Source organism: Macrobrachium nipponense, chromosome 30 (assembly GCF_015104395.2).
Source record: "Macrobrachium nipponense isolate FS-2020 chromosome 30, ASM1510439v2, whole genome shotgun sequence".
Taxonomy (NCBI): domain Eukaryota; kingdom Metazoa; phylum Arthropoda; class Malacostraca; order Decapoda; family Palaemonidae; genus Macrobrachium; species Macrobrachium nipponense.
Window position 1 is genome coordinate 43,802,471 of NC_087218.1, and position 17,490 is coordinate 43,819,960.

The window sequence follows — 17,490 nt, forward strand, 5'->3', positions numbered from 1 at the left end:
GTTAAGGGGTGTGTGTGTGAGTGTGTGCGATGTAGAGCTCGTGGGAGGGGAAGAAGAAACTGGAGGAGGTGACGAAGATCTGATGCAGTGGTCAGTCCCCATGAAGTGTGAGCTCTGGCAACATTAGGCGCTGTTTAGCACGAGCAAATAAAGGGATCGTCGCATCATTTTCTTCCCGTTTGGACGTTTAAGCGCAAACACAGGAACGGAAGAGATCACGCCTGGAAGCGATTCTATCCAGCGGAGATGACCGGCACCGTTTTGCTGTTGACCAGGTAAGACGATGTTGATTTTAGATCGAGATTCAAGTTTTGCTTTCCTTCGTCTTGCAAGTCATGCTTTGGGCCGTTATGTGAACATGCCATTCATTTTAATGATCGTGATGACGAATTTTTGCGAGGCAAAGGACTGTTTGTATGGCGATGTATCGACGTCTGATCTTGGTTGACCTGCATCGTTCGGAAAGATTCTAATGAGAGAAAACCTAGGCTAATATTGGAAAGTTATTCAGACTAGTGAATTTTAGCTTTCAGTTTATAGAGAATAAAGGACGCGCCGAGCCTTAAAGGTCACCCTAGCAATGAAGTTTGAAAACCAGACATGCCAGCCCCCGAAACTGGCTTCCAGCGAGACGTTCCGTCAAATAGGCGCATCTGGTCGGTCTGTTGTACAGTTTACTCGAGCCTGATTGGTTCACATGTGTTGCAGACATAACAGCATCCTTTGGCATGGAAACCATGACCTTGCTGTGGGGATGAAAGGCATACTGTCTCCCTAAAGAGCACGCGACAGACCGGGAGATTAAGGGCATTTCATTAATCTTCAAGAAAAGAACACAGTGAGAGAGAGAGAGAGAGAGAGAGAGAGAGAGAGAGAGAGAGAGAGAGAGAGAGAGAGAGAGGAGCGTAACAAGGTTGAAGATCGGATGTTACAGGCATATCAATACTATTGTGGGAAAGAAGGTTGTGTCTATTGAGAGAGAGAGAGAGAGAGAGAGAGAGAGAGAGAGAGAGAGAGAGAGAGAGGGTTGGAGATCGGATGTTACGGCATACCTGCAGGGTCCTTGTCTCCTCCTTTGTAGCAAGGACTACGCACTTCGCTGGCCGTTTCTTTTCTTCTACTGCTAAGCTTAGGATTTCTCCCTCTCCTTAGGCCTGTCTTGATTAGTAATTTTCACTTACTCGGGGAGTAAGCCTACAAACTACTTAGTTGTTGTTGTTGCTGTTGTTGGGTGGGTAGGGAAGGTCTATGCAAGACCCTAAAAAGGTCTGAGAAAGGCATCGCACCTTGAGTTAATTAAAGATACAGGAATTTTAGGATAGGATATTTATGATTTATTTATTAGAATGAAAATGTAAAAACTAAATAATGTGCATGTTAAACAATACATAAACATGATTTCTGATAAAATATAGCTTATTTATTTTCATTTTCGTTAGTGAAACAATGCTCTATTTGATCATAGATTTTAGCACGTTTTAATTTACGTTAAAAGTTAGGAATATAATGTTTACAACTTATGCGTGAGGGGAAAATCTTGCACGCGTCACGAGTAAGCAGGAGGTCGGATCCAGCCTTGTTTTGTTTCTTCCTCTTGAAGGTTTGTCGCTTCTTTTACGATTAAGGGAAGTCTCTCGCCTTTAATTTTCTCATATTTCACTTTTCTTTTAGTGCCTGGGTACAATGAAGGCTTAGCTACCTGTCATATCAGCCTTTGCTTTCAAAAAAAAAAAAAAAAATAAAAGGTCTTATAATTCCATATGATCATTAACCATAGGCTATTAGAGGGACAGTTTTCATCTCTCGTGGTCCCAATCATCATTTTCATTTCAACTCTCTCTCTCTCTCTCTCTCTCTCTCTCTCTCTCTCTCTCTCTCTCTCTCTCTCTCAATCTGTCTTCTTATTTGCAGCCTCCATTCACTACCCAATCACGTTTACAAATCAACCACTGAGCCAAGCCTCAGCCAATCACGTCTTCGAGAAGAAAAAAACAAAAAACAAAAAACTGAGAACAGGCAACAACAACAGTAATAATAAAATCTACTTTGCGAATAACGTAACCGTTTTATGACTAACTGAAGGAGCCCCAAGTGAACGCCTTTTCCTATCACAGGTTTGGGGGAAAGGGGAAAATCAAGGGAAAAGGGAACGATACCTGACAATTAAACTTAAATATTCGTGGCATCTATGAACGTTCAATGTAACTTCACGTAGACAGTTTAGAATAAAGTTTAACGTATTTATGACGGAGTATGTATGTATTAATGTATGTATGTATGTATTATGTATGTATGTATGTATGTAGTGTATGTATGTAGCTTGTAGTTATGTGATGTATGTATGTATGTATGTATATGTATAGTATATGATATGTATATGATATGTATGTATATATATTATATATATAATATATATTATTATATATATATTATACTATAATATATATATATATATTATACACGGTGTCCATAAAGTCCCAGTATATACCATCACAAGTATTTATTGCTCAGAAACAATTATAACAGAGTAATGCAGTTTTTTTGTAGAATGAAGTGCTCTGAATGTAAACGTGAGGAAATGTAGAACATTCTACAGAAAAATGCATTACTCTATGTTACATGGTTTCTGAGCAATAAATACTTGTAATGGTACTGGGACTTTATGGACACCCTGCTATATATACATATATATATATATATATATATATATATATATGTATATATATATATATAATATATATATGCAGGTGTCCATAAAGTTCCAGTACATTACAAGTATTTATTGCTCAGAAACATGTAACATAGAGTAATGCATTTTTTCTGTAGAATGTTCTACATTTCCTCACTTCTACATTCAGAGCGCTTCATTCTACAAAAAACTGCATTACTCTGTTATAATTGTTTGCTTTGACACATACACACACACCACACACACACACACACACACACACACATATATATATATATATATATTATATATATATATATATAGATATATATACATATACATTATATATATATATAATATATAATATATATATATATATATATGTGTGTGGTGTGTGTGTGTGTGTGTGTTGTGTGGTGGTATGTGTCAATGAGTGCTCCAGAGAAAGAACACATCAGTCAACTCCACTCATATTTTAGCTGAAGGAATGAAGATGAACCTCTTGTGCAGAAAACTTCTACATTATCAGCCCCCTTCATGCTTCATGCACCTACTGATAAAGCTCATTAGGATCACGTCAGAACTCCCTACCTACCCACAGTAGGCCACTCACCTTCCTCTTGCAGATGTACTCAAGAGCTTCCTGGATACCGAGTCACTTCCATTTACCAGTAACATTTTAGGTCTCTCTCCTCCTGACACTTCCAGATTACTGTCTCTTTTCCCCTACATATCGTCCTTAATTTTTTTTCCATGACCGAACCATCTCAAAACACATACTTCCATCTCATTTATGTTTTCCTTTCAGAATTCTCTCAAAAAATATAATTTTTTGTACATACTAGAACCAAGTACCATCTACCTTGTCTGAACCCGACTGTTCTGTCAATCATTCTGGCATCTCTCTCTTACTTGCCACCTCAAAATACTGCCATGCATCTTTCCAGGCATACTAAGTATTGACATATCCCTGTGACTCTCTTCCCTTTACCTATATGCAACAACACAATTATTATCCCCTTTTTTTTAAAACATCTCGTTCTAGTATATCTTATAAACCTTTTCGAGCCAATCAATATTCCAACCAGCCCACAGAGCGACTCCCATCCTCTTATTTTTTTCAGTATTTTTATTGGTCTCGAACTTACACTTACCCTTTCCACTCCTGCTTCATTCACGTTCACAGATGGATAACCAATCAATTCCGTGGAAGCTTACTTCTCAAGTAAATGGTCTTTTAAGCTTGTCCAAAACGAGTACTATATTCACATTTTTAATGACTAAGAATAAAACTACTGATATATACAAATGGAGGTCAAGGACTGTAGTACTTCCAAATTTACTTTAGGAACACGTTCACACTACGTTTTCTATCACAACAGTAATTCCAAATGGCATGAATTGCTTAAATTCTTTCTGAACTTATTCCACACATCTTGCCTTAGAGCAGAGGGAAAACCTAAAGAGAATGCGTGAGGGAATTGTGGGAAATTCACTTTCAAAAATCATTTTCGTGAGGGAAATGAGTAACCTACATGGATTCCCGGAGTGGAGGCGCGATTTCTGCAATAACCAGGGTCGGATTTCCCATGTAATCATTCAAGGTTTGTGCCTCGAGCAGTAGAATGGTAGGGTCGTCAGATTTTTATGTACGTTCCCTAGTTAAGATTAACCCAACTGTAAAATGAAATGCATCAGCATTTATTATTATTATTGTTAATATTCAAAATTCAAGGTTTGTGCCTCGAGCAGTAGAATGGTAGGGTCGTCAGATTTTTATGTACGTTCAAGGTTTGTGCCTCGAGCAGTAGAATGGTAGGGTCGTCAGATTTTTATGTACGTTGTTAATATTCAAAAGATGAACCATTATTATATGGAACAACCCCACAGGGCCCACTGACCTGAAATTCGAGCTTCCAAAGAACATGGTGCTCATTAGGAATTAAGAGAAGGTAAAATGAAATACAGAAAGAAGGGAGATATCCCTTACTAAAAAGAAAAAATAAATTAATAAATAGATAAAGAATGTATTAAAATGTATGGAAGCTATGAACGTTGTGGCGCATTGTAAAGAGTCAGCATTAAAAAGGTTATATTTGTCATCTGGAACATGAAACTACAAAAGGAAGAAAATATAGATGGCAAATAAAATGTGTCGTAATACCAAAGAAATAAAAAACGGAGTCCGCTGGTGTGGTGGCAAGTGTCGTGGCATACAGCTCATATGTCAAGGATTTGCGCCTTGCCCGCCCCCCTCCCCCTGCCCGTGAAAAATCACTGGCTGTGTGTCATGATCAGTTACTGCTGCAGTGTGGGGTCTGCGGTGGGAGGTTGAAACCAATATTCTTTGGAGGCTGGAATTTCAAGTCAGTGGCTCCTTGGGTGTGCTTGGTCCATGTGAGTAGGTTTCGTCTACTGAAATAATACCTCAAATTAAGGAATCAAGCTCCGAGGAGCTTGTCTAAACGAACAAGTGGCAGATCTTACAGTGGAGAAAAAAAAAAACGAAAAAAAAACCTCCACTAAGAAGCTACATGGATAAAAAAAAATCTGATAGTAACTGCAACAGACATCAGTATAGCATTCGAAAGCGTAATATATATTATATATATATATATATCTATATATATACATATATATATATATATATATATATATATATATATATATATATATAATATATATATAATAGGTCGATAAAGTAAAGAAGAAACACTATATACTCACATAAATCAAGGAATACTATATAAAACTATTTATGGTTACAGTAGCCAATGGAGATAAGCAGACAATGGTTATAAGCAAACAATGGATATAAGTAGCCAATGGATATAAGCGGACATGGGTATAAGTAGACAATGGATATAAGCAGGCAATAGATATAAGTAGCTAATGGATATAAGCAGACAATGGACATAAGTAGACAATGGATATAAGCAGCCAGTGGATAAGTAGACAATGGATATAAGCAGACAATGGACATAAGTAGACAATGGATATAAGCAGCCAATGGATAAGTAGACAATGGATAGAAGCAGACAATGGATATAAACAGACAATGGAAATATGTAGCCAGTGGATATAAGCAGACCATGGATATAAGTAGCCAATGGATATAAGCAGACAAAGTTAATTTCGACCTCAGGGAGGGTTTAAATCAAGGAATGGAAATCATTAGCAGAATAAAGGATGGAAGCTCAAGTTCAATATCATTATTGAATTCCTAACATCAATGAAGAAAACCCGATGAAGAAGGAAAAGGCGTTAAAAATGAACTGTTTACAAGGCGAACACATTATCAACTGCTTAGGTTAACAAAAGCCCTGTAGGTTTCAATCGATTGGCCTCACCGCTCCGTCAATCCCGAAAATCGAACTGGTGTTTGTTTGTTTGTTTGTTTTTAAGGCGTTTTTACGTCGCACGGAACCAGTGGTTATTCAGCAACAGGACCAACGGTTTTACGTGACTTCCGAACCGCGTCGAGAGTGAACTTCTATCACCAGAAATACACATCTCTAACCCCTCAGTGTAATGTCCGAGAATCGAACTCGCGGCCACCGAGGTGGCAGGCCAAGACCATACCTATCACGTCATTGAGGCGCTTCGAACTGGTGTTCTCTTACTGAAGCAATATTCTACAGAAAATTTAATTTTCTTAATTTCATTGGAGGTCGTAGTTATCAGCTTATTTTAACTGGATTAAATGTTAATCCGCTTCCGGTTTAGTCCACTCGAGTACCTGAATAATAATAATAATAATAATACATCATAAAGAAAATAATAATAAGACTAATAATAACCGTCGTATTCATAGCGATGACAATGATCTTAGTCATTGGTAACTATAAAAAAATATCTAAATAATAATTAGCATAATGTTTTCATACTTATTCATCATTAATAATATTGAAAGCAACAATAACATGCTAATAATTATTATTTTGATAACATTCTTAAAAAGAAGATAGTTCGCATCATAACACCGTCGTAAATGTCTATGGTAATAATCAGTTTAATTATTTTTACACTATACCTGTTCCATTATCAATCAATAATAATATTAAAAACAACAGTAATATGCTGTCTGTGAAAGTGAAAAACTGGGGAGATAGTAACGCATGAATAAATATAAAGCAACAAACATATGCATATATACACATACATATATACTGGTGCTATTAATTTTTTTTATAGCGAAATCAAGAGTTAAGATCTTACATTCAAGTTCTAATTTCGGTAGCGAACTACAACACCGTAGTAGCCAAGGCCTTCCTATGACTGTGGATCCAACAGAGGAGATGTTCTTCCTCCTCTTATAAAAACGGCACCAATACTCATTAATTGCTCTCTCTCTCTCTCTCTCTCTCTCTCTCTCTCTCTCTCTCTCTCTCTAACGGTCTTCTCAAGCAGCAGACAGACATACAGACAGACGCCTGCTGTACCTGACAGCCTGAGCCTGTCCACATTATTTATTCTGTAGAGCTATCATGTACCGGTGTGGCGGAATTCGGGTCTCAGTGTCGTGATTTTGATAGTTTTTTTTTTTATACTACATTTTTTGATAAACAGCAGGATTTATTCATTCACAATATAAATATTTTATCTATACATTTATGATTATTTTATTGTTTTAACATCGACAAAATGATACAAAATTTTTTTTCATTTAAATTTTTTCATAAGCGTTCAAGATTGATTCATTTACATGTAAATACGTTATCTATAAATTTATGGTTATTTTTTTAACATTGATAAAATGATAAAAAAATGTTCATTCTTTTAATTTTTATAGGTGTTCACGATTTATTCATCCACAAAGAAATACTTTATTTATGCAATTATGATCTACTCAATTTGGTACCATCTATAAAAGGGGATCCGAAATGAACTGGACCACGGAGAATCTGGAAGGAATTAAATAAATAAGTAAGAAGATAAAGGCAATCATCCCTCCGCCCCCCCCCTAAAGAAAACAGAGAAAGAGGTCAATAGGAGGGGAAAAAAACAGTAACTCCAGGAATGGTAATGTTGGCCCTCAGCCAATACCCAAGACGATCGGAAATGCCCAGGGTATTGATGGGTCATGACAATCCCGTGGCCAAAACGCATAGAAATGAGATTCGCAGCATCTTGCATAACCCTTCTGAGGGTCGTTCACCGTCAGGAGGTATCTGCTGGAGTGTCGCAAGAACACGGTTCGTTCCCCTGCGTCAGTCCGCCGTCGCACAAAACATAATATTATTTGTAGTCTGTTCAGATCTGGACCGCGAGGTAAAGGAAGGGCTGCCTTAGTCCACTTTTCGTCTCCGTTTTTGTGCCAAACAACGTCCGGCTGTTATGGCCCTTTTTTTATTTTTATTTTTTTGGTAATGATTTTTTTTCTCTCTCTCTCTCTCTCGCTTATCCATAACAACTGTAACTGCAGTTTTCTTACAACTCTCGCTTTGTGTTATACATACATACATATATATATGCGTATATGTATGTGTAAATGTGTATGTATGTATTTGATTAAGTTTTTGTATGCATGATGCGCAGACACACGCGTACACATATACACAAATATATACGTGTATGTGTGTGTAAGTATGTATGTATGTATATATATACATATGTGTGTGTGTGTGTAGGCATACATCTACATACATACATATATGTATGTGTATGTAGGTACGTTTATGTATGTATGTATATATACATACATACACACAGCATATATATATATATATATATATATATATATATATATATATATATATATATATATGTGTCCACACGCATCATGCATACAAAAACTTAACCAAATGCCAAATGCACTGCTTTAAAAGCCCCTTGCTATTGTTATGTAGAGTTGCTCTCTCGGTAGTATTAAACCAACAAGCGTCACCTCTTCAAATTTCAGCGCAGTTTCTGACCACCAAAAGCAACCTCACCTTCACCTACTCCGTTTACTACACTTTATCTGGCCACAATTATGACCTTTATCGTTATTATCATTACCAAAGAAACAGCAGTTAAATTTTGCTCTCATAATCTTCTCTCGTACGACCTTTACCCGCTTTTGTTCGTATATATTTTTTTATTATCTAAGGTAATACATTCACTGAATGCTTACTGTGTACGTCCATGACCTTGGGCTCGTTACATAACGATGCATGCCTACTGCGAATAATAACAATCATAGTTTCATGTTAGGACTGACTGTGCTTTCATTCACCATGAAAAAACTTGCATAATAATGGATACATAGTCACATTCCACAAAGCATTCTAAATGATCTGGAAGACGATGCACTGAACTTAATTAGTAGGTTACTGATGGATGATTTATGGGACTTTCCCTAGTCACTATTGAATCAACACAGAAGAAGAATAGAATTGAATAGAATAGGATATAGAATTTAGGCCTGATGCCAAATACTGGGGCCTATGAGGTCATTCAGCGCTGAAAGGGCTATTGAGAGTAAAAGGCTTTCAAAGGTGTAACAGGAGGAAAACCTCAAAGCAGTTGCACTATGAAACAATTGTCAGGAGAGGGTGGAAAGTAAGATGGAAGAAAGAGAATATGAACGGAGGTACAGTAAAAGGAATGGAAGGGGTTTCAGCTAGGGACGGAAGACACGCTGCAGAAATGCCTACAGTGTACAGCATGAGGTGCACTAACGACAATGCTCCCTACGGTAGCACACAAGAGAAGACAAATTCCAGAACACAAATTAGTCAAAAAAGTTCAGAATCAGCTTATATGACGTTGATGCTAAGAGATGCTCATTATACAACAACGATAGGCCCCCCCTCACACCCTACAGTATAGAAAATGGGAAATTATTCACATGCACGACTTAGTAGTTTATTTCTTCACGTTTGGTGTTCGTTTTTTCCCTGACCCAAAAATAAGCTGTTCTTGTTTCCGTTTTCATCTAATTGCAATAATCTTCCCTCACTTAAGAAGCGTTTCTTTCCATACTTCCTTCCAAAGTTCGTACTATTATATCGCTATTCATTTTAGGGGTGGGGTTGGGGGAGGGTGGCCTTTGAACGAAAAAAAAGGGTCGTTAACCCTCTCCGGTCCAAACGGGCAGAACTTATATTGTTTACGGACGTAAGCAATAGGTTCGGGACGGTCTTGGTCCTTTCTAATTTTACCCCTGTATTTTCTATCATCACTAACGTGGTACCAATGGAAAGCTGTAAGTTTATTCCAGTGCATATTAAAAGTTCTTAGAAATAAGATAACAACTGCCACCGTTTTAGATGTGATGAAGCAGGACCAAAAAATAATTTTTAACGTTTCTTATTCCCTTCTTCCGTTTTCAAAGGTCTAAAAATATATCATCTGGTTAATTAAATGTAATAAATTTTACCTAAGTAAATAGAATATTCCTTCCTTACAGTGATGGTAGATATTTCAGTCGACATAAAATAATATTTTACGAATGACAAGGCAATTAACAGAAGCAACTATCAAGCCCTCTAAAGGGTATTTAGTTTATAGCCGGCGTTGGCAGCACTGGTGGGGTAAAGACAATTTTGACCAACTTAGTAATTTTGACCAAGTAGAGCTAGATGCAATATATATCTTATAGGTAATGTTATATATACAAACCAATTTTTTTATGGTTATTTTTTCATAAAACAATATTTTCCCAGAGAGCATTTTATAATGCAAAGAAAATGAAGACTATAGTTTATTAACCTAAAAATGAAAAAGAAAAAAAAATTTGGAAAGCTGGAAGGGAAAGAAAAACCAAACAAAAATGGAAGGGAAAGAAAAAACAAAACAAAAACCAAAGTTAATTTCAATGTGATGAATAAATAACATGAGGATTCGTTAGAGTGAAAAATTTCTATACAATTCTAAACTCCAAATACTATCCATTTTTACCAGCTCAAAATAAACATGAAGGGGGTAACCGGGCCCCCTCCAAGTCGGGCCATCCCTGCATGTACTCACTTGAACGTTACCAATTCCACCTACTTAAATGGACGTTGAAGCTAGACTTCTTTTCTGAATAAGATCTCGGACATTCCTGAAAATCTCTGAAGTATTTGCAGCACAATCCTTACAAACTACATTAGGATGATATATTTGAAAGGTGAAAATATGCTAAAATGGATAGATCTCATAAACTTCATTGAACATGGGCGATGAAATCGATTTTTTATATAGATAATAACTAATGGATACATCTTTTCCAGGTTTCTGCTGCTTGGTCTATTCTGCACCCTCAGCTCAGCCAACCCCGCGCTAACCCATTACTATGATGATGTGTAAGTATTTTACTAATGTATTTACTGCTAGAATAATTGACATTTTCTATGAAATACCACTTCAATATTATGTAAATTCATTTTCCTTAAAGATCTATAATCAACATCTGAATGCTGTGCAAGGGTTCTTAATATAATGCAAGTATATTTATCCTTTCCATTTTTGTGATTTATGTGCTATTTCCACTTGATAACGTTCATGCTTCTGTTTAAGGATTCGCGGTATGTAGGATGGTTGGTATAGTTCAAGCTGGCCTTATGCCAGCACGGGCTGTTGCACAATGGTAGACCGTACATAGATTGTAAGGTTTTCAAGAGGCCTGAGGTAGACCTCAGGGGTGGGCCAATACCATGACGTGACATGTAAGAGAGATTTGCTTTAACAGTGATTTGAATTTCTCTTCAATTAAGGTATAATGAAGCATATATCCGACCACTAATCACGAATACGAACGTAAAATTGAAATAATAGTGCAGGAGTGTGAACAGCAAGTTATCATACAGTTACAAAATTTACTGGAACGTGTATTCTCAAGATCCAAATTCTGTGTAAACCCGAAGGGCCAGCGCAGGGCAGGCTTTATATGACAACACCAACAAATTCATCATCGCTCTAATAGAAAACGGGGTTCAAAAACTGCACAGGATATGGCTCGGTCTCCTAATGATGGAACTTTACTTTCAAGAGGCAATCAAGTCTATAAGAGAATTTAAAAGCTTTTAAAAATCACTAACAATCAAACGAACACTGCATCACTCTTACTTTGTTTATTTACTAGAAATTGGTGGTTCCCAAACTGGGGTTCGCGGACCCCTGGGGGTCCAGGAGAAGGCGGTAGGGGGTCCGCGACACAATGAAAAAATTAATAATTTTGAAAACTCCAGAAAATTTTATATTTTGTATTGAATTTAAAGCAATAAAAACTATTGAAAATATTTCCCATATTAACTTATATTGACTTTGTGCAGGAATATGCAAATACTAAATGTATACTAAGTTGTTTGTTTGTTTGTATGGTGTTTTTACGTTGCGTTGAACCAATGGTTATTCAGCAAAGGGACCAACGGCATTACGTGACTTCCCAACCACGTCGAGAGTGAACTTCTATCACCAGAAATACACATCTCTAACACCTCAATGGAATGCCAGAGGATCGAACTTGCGGCCACCGAGGTGGCAGGCCAACACCGTACCGACCACGCCACTGCGGCGCTTCGATGTGATTTTGGCTGAAGAGTTTTTATTCCTCAGCAAGATTCGGCCAGTGTCGATCGCGATCTACCAGTCGGTCGCGGCAACTTGTTTGGTCGATCACCGCTCCCCCACAATACTATATAAACAAACAAGAACACACACACACACACACACACACATATATATATATATATATATATATATATTTTAATAGGAGACAATTGTACTTATGTTTTATCGTACTATGGCGGTATATGAATTTTTTTCCCACGTAATAATATGTGATTATGTAGTATGGTAGATCGCAAAAGAGTTTCAGTCTTTAGAGCAGTTCTCGGAGTCCAAAAGTCTGGATACTCCCGATCTAAGAGTACCCTGCTACATATATAAAACTACCATTTATCACATCGCTAGAAAACCTATGGGACGTGTAATATCTGATGCGAACAGATTGAATGGAGCCCATAACAGAAACTAGGACAGCATAATATCAGTCAGCCGTTTTTCTTGTACTAGTTTTTATAGGTGCTACAGTGATGAAATATTCATATATACCAGTACATGATATGTGATGCACATGTTAGTTCCGTCTATCAACATACCTATAATGCAGTAAGTAAATATTGATTATCATATTTATGTCTATATGCTTAGATTTAACCAAGGTAACACACTTTTATGTGGATGAGCCTATAAGCTTATCTTCTTACCAAAGTAACTCTAGAATACAAGACAATATGTTCATATGTATACACGTACTACACATGAACGGAAACTCGCATCCATTTTTGCGCTGACGAGCATTCAGACTATTTCCCCATAAACTTTGCAATTTCAGACCACATTTAAACGACAAAAAGGACCTTCGTGGAATAATAAACGAACTTAAAGCCTTCCCTATAAACTGTGCATTCTTCCGACCACATTTAATAACAAAGAACCTTCGAGGAATAATAAACGAACTTAAAATCACAGTTACGTGAAAAACGCAGGACTACAAACAGTGGCGTTACTAGGGAAAGGGGCGGGGGAGGGGTGTTCTGTCAACCCGGGCGGCACTCTGCTTGGAGGAATAACTCCAAGGCACTCTGGCATCTTTTGATGATGTTGCTAGCGAAATAACTTCTAACAAAGCTCGTAGGGTTCTACAGTGTTGTTTTTGTTTTAGCTTTTTAAAATAGAATAAATGACTGAGATGATAAGGCTTAACATTTACAGTTAATTTTCGCCACTTGAGTACTTTTTAGCAAGGGGAGTGGGGTGGCACTGTCAAGAGTCCACTCCGGCGCCACAAACGCTAGTTACGCCACGGACTACAAAGAGTACTCACCAGAACCTTTGCCTTTCAGATCGGAAGAATCTGTCTCCCGGATGGTTGGTGTCTACAGGGTCGTTGATGAGACGTCCTGTTCCTGCAGACTGATCTTCTTGCCTTGTCCAGTGGAAGTTCAGGAACTTACTTCCAAGGAGAGAACGGTAAGGGGAGGCACGTGACGGCCGGTACCTGTAGAAGAATAAAATAAAGTATCCTACTTCATGTTGAACACTTTTAAATGATATCAAGTTCAGATAAGATAAACTTGTGTAAATAGCCTTCACCGTTCAAAGGCAGGTAACGTACAAAAAATCTTAAGTTATTCTAACCGGGGCATGCTATATGCATTGTATATAAAAAAATATTCCTTTATAATATAACCGATAAAACTTATTTCCTCGACCATAGGAAGTCTTTACTCTTTAGCTTAGTGATCTTTATAATATGCAGATGTTAAAAGATTAATTTTGCTTATGAACTCAGCTATTTTCAACCATATAAATGAACGTAACCACAGAATAAGCCGGAATTTGTCACATATAATTTATAGCAGCAACTGTCGGTATATGAGTCAGATGATAGAATCGGCCTTGATTAAACAGGCAGGTAATGAACATCTCAAGGGCGCATGGGATTCAGATGTCATTGATAAAGTTTTCATTTAATCAACGCTTAAGAGGATTAAAGGAGGATTATCAGTGGGAGAGACCTAAATTGGCTTACATGTGGATGGATCTCAAAGTATAAATACCACCTTTTCTGTAACTTTTCTCATTCATCTACCTGAAGAGAGAGACAGTAGTCTTTGAAATATAGAATTTTCTCTTTAAATTTTGGCGTTTTTGTGGGTTCCTTTTATTAGATATCATATTAGAGATAATAACAAAACTAACTACATTAAAGTGCTGTCATGCAAAACAGAATTTCATTTCTTGCTGCGCTGTGTTCTCCCTTTGCTGTCATTCTTGAATGTTTTGGAAATACTGGGGCGAGTTCCAAACTGGGAAAGGTGCCGAAAGAGGAGGTCAATAAACCCCACCGTCTCACTGATCCAAAAGAAATTACCAAATATCTTTTAAGCTAGGTTTACAAGGGCGAATTCCAAACTGGGATAGGTGCTGAAAGAGGCGGCCAATATACACCACCGTCTCGCTGATTCAAAAGAAATTACCAAATATTTTTTTTATTTTGCAAAGGATATATCTTTTTCCAGAATACAGGCACTTACAATGATCACATCCACCTTTTCAATGTCTTCTCAGTTCGTAAAACGTTCGAGTCTTCCTTTCAACAGGTACAATGTCCCTTACTGACGAGGTACTGCTGTCAGAGAGCCACTCTGATCAATCTAACCGACGCGGCACAGAAGCTGTCGTCGACCCCTTCCCCGCCTTCGGCCTGGAACAACGACCCATCGGCAACCCCAGGCAATCAAGCAACCGTCCATGAAGAGGCGATACCCAATGAATACGACGTGAATAACGACGATTCGTCATCAGTTAGTGACGCTGGAATCGACCAGTCCTCTGGAGCGCAGGGGACGAGAGTCGAGCTTCCGCAACCTGACGAGGAAACCACTACGGCAAAACAGCCTATCAACGTAACGCCCTCGGCGCCAGCTTGCTCTTGCATGACGAAGTACGAGTGCCAGTCGCAGTGGCCTGCCTTCAAACACATGCCCAAGTATAACTTCAAGACGTCCATCAGGTGCAAAGAGGCCAAACAAGTCGTGTGCTGCTTCGGGAGGGTCGTCCCGCCAAGGGGGCAGAGGTCTCCGTCGCAATCCCAGGGCACCAGAGGCATTTCCAAAACGCCAGACGACGTTAGCATATGGGATGCCCTGGAAAATCTTATGGCGTATTTCAATAGCGAGGAATGAGCTTCGTTTCTATTTTTATTTATTTAATTTTTTTTTTGCCATAAACGAAGGGCATTACCGTTGTGACATTCTCAAACAAAGGGAGTTTAATAACAAAAAAAAATTCACGTCCATATTGACGAAAAAGTTTAGGCACAGAGAGGGGTGAACATTGTAAATTGACTGACTTAACAGAGAGAGAGAGAGAGAGAGAGAGAGAGAGAGAGAGAGAGAGAGAGAGAGAGATGCCTATTATAGATTCGATAAGTAACATTAAAATATTTTCCGTAAACATAAAATGATCGTTGCATTTAGGTTTCCTGTTGTCAAAGTCAACAAGAAGGTTAAGAATCTATTAACAAAGTTACGAAACGAACCCATCTTTGTATAATTGTTACTGTGATAGATGTATGTTTAAATTACCATTTCCAAAATTATTATTATTATTATTATTATTATTATTATTATTATATTATTATTATTGTAAGTACACATCCCCATCTTCATTTTGCGGCATACCTGATACTTAGACGATGTACAGAATATTTTGTAAAGGACAAACGCATAGATTTGAAGAGCAATTATTAATGGCCATTACAGAGGAGTAACGGGTCAGCAAATTCAAAACACGGCAAAACATTTACATTTTAAGTAACATAGTAAAATATGTTGAACACCGAAGTCTTTTCCTGGATCAAATCTGCCAACCGTGTCTAATTTTTTTTTAACTGATGTCCAATACCGAAAAGTACAACTGTTCTTTTTTGGGCATTACATGTCAAAAAGACCGTTCAATATAGGGTGTCCATCCGTTCTGTAGAACACAGATCCGTTCTGTATTGGAGAGTGAGATGTTGCGTTCTGTACTGAACCAATACAGAACGCCATTTGTTCTCTATTTGCCTGTATGAGCATCATTATTTTAAAATTACACGAGCGTATTTTTCAGTCAGTCATACGGCACTGAAGGAATAAAATAAACTTGCTGGTAAATATATATACATATTATTTCAATGTCTATGTCACTGCATGTCATTTCGTTTTTGAATTTCTATAGACTTCGTCACTTCACTGACAACTTGAGAAGTGATTTCCCAGTCCTCATCAGATATGAAACGTCTTCCTCACCCTGATGTTGTTAGCTGCACATAGCCTCCGAATGCAATGACTTTTTCCTCCTTAGACAACTATATGTTCTGTATTTCTCCGAGCTCGATGTGGCAACCCTAGTTTACTCCCTGACCCTACCTAGCAAAGGTCTGTTTATTTACTTACTTAACCAATGTACAGAAAAGAGAATAGATGAAGACAGACACCAGATAAGGAATCTGGTAGAAACTGCGCAAGGCAGAGGACACTGTTGTAACAATCTACCTGCACTACTAAACTCGTCAAGAAAACCGGACTTAAAATCGTTAATGAAGATGATGGGAAGATGAAGACGATGAAGATAAATATGAAGTTATCATTGGCAACCGTTAACGTTTAAAACTTGTTTTGTCATTTGACAGCGGTGAAACTGCAGTTCCATATACATTTTTTTTTAAAGCAGTTTAGATAGTAAATATAAAGAAACCAAGATTTCATAGCCAAGAGTGAGATGTTTCGTTGTCGAATACAAACTGTACCTGTGGAATTAAAAATATTTTTTTTATTTTCGACTATTTCTTTTCTACATTGCATTTTAAAATAAATAGTACCGACGTATAACCGGTCAAATGGAGCAAATGTGAAGAAGGAATCTTTACTTATATGTATCAAGACTATATCATCATGTCCGCGTGATTTCAGTAGTTTACTCGTTGCTAAAAAGAAAAAAATCAGTAACGTTCCTCTTCTAAATTCACAAAGGCATTTTGACAACGCTGACGAAAGTCTTGAATTAACAAGAAGCAAGACCGTTAGTTAACCCAGTGTGGTGGTGGCCTCTCATACGTTGAATTTGATATCGCAAACTGGCGTTGAAATGAAAAAAGGTCGTTGAAACCGAAATAAAGGTATAAATAATTCTGCTACTTTCATGATAACATTTCTTGTACTCAAGTTGGACTTACTCAAGCTTGTCGATACTTTTAGGGGGTCATAAGAAGTACTAATTTATGGGACCGCGAACTTAATTAAGCAAGTGACTGACTGATCTGTTTCTGTAAACTGGCAGCAGAACCATTTTTGTCATCGAATTAA

At 37.5% G+C, this 17,490-nt stretch overlaps 1 protein-coding gene across 1 annotated transcript; it reads left to right on the forward strand.

Annotated features, from left to right (window-relative positions):
* LOC135202479 (uncharacterized) lies at window positions 1-16,960 on the forward strand. Its single transcript, XM_064231890.1, has 4 exons — window positions 1-275; window positions 10,867-10,938; window positions 13,483-13,609; window positions 14,743-16,960. The coding sequence occupies exons 1-4, from the start codon at window positions 247-249 to the stop codon at window positions 15,325-15,327; spliced, it is 813 nt and encodes a 270-aa protein (XP_064087960.1). The 5' UTR covers window positions 1-246; the 3' UTR covers window positions 15,328-16,960.
* The last annotated feature ends 530 nt before the right edge of the window (window positions 16,961-17,490 follow it).

Bases quoted from the DNA above. Each gene is read 5' to 3' on its own strand.
- LOC135202479 (XM_064231890.1), top strand. From the start codon at position 247: ATGACCGGCACCGTTTTGCTGTTGACCAG. The intron at 276-10,866 runs GTAAGACGATGT...CATCTTTTCCAG, and splicing joins ACCGTTTTGCTGTTGACCAG to GTTTCTGCTGCTTGGTCTAT. The intron at 10,939-13,482 runs GTAAGTATTTTA...TTTGCCTTTCAG, and splicing joins ACCCATTACTATGATGATGT to ATCGGAAGAATCTGTCTCCC.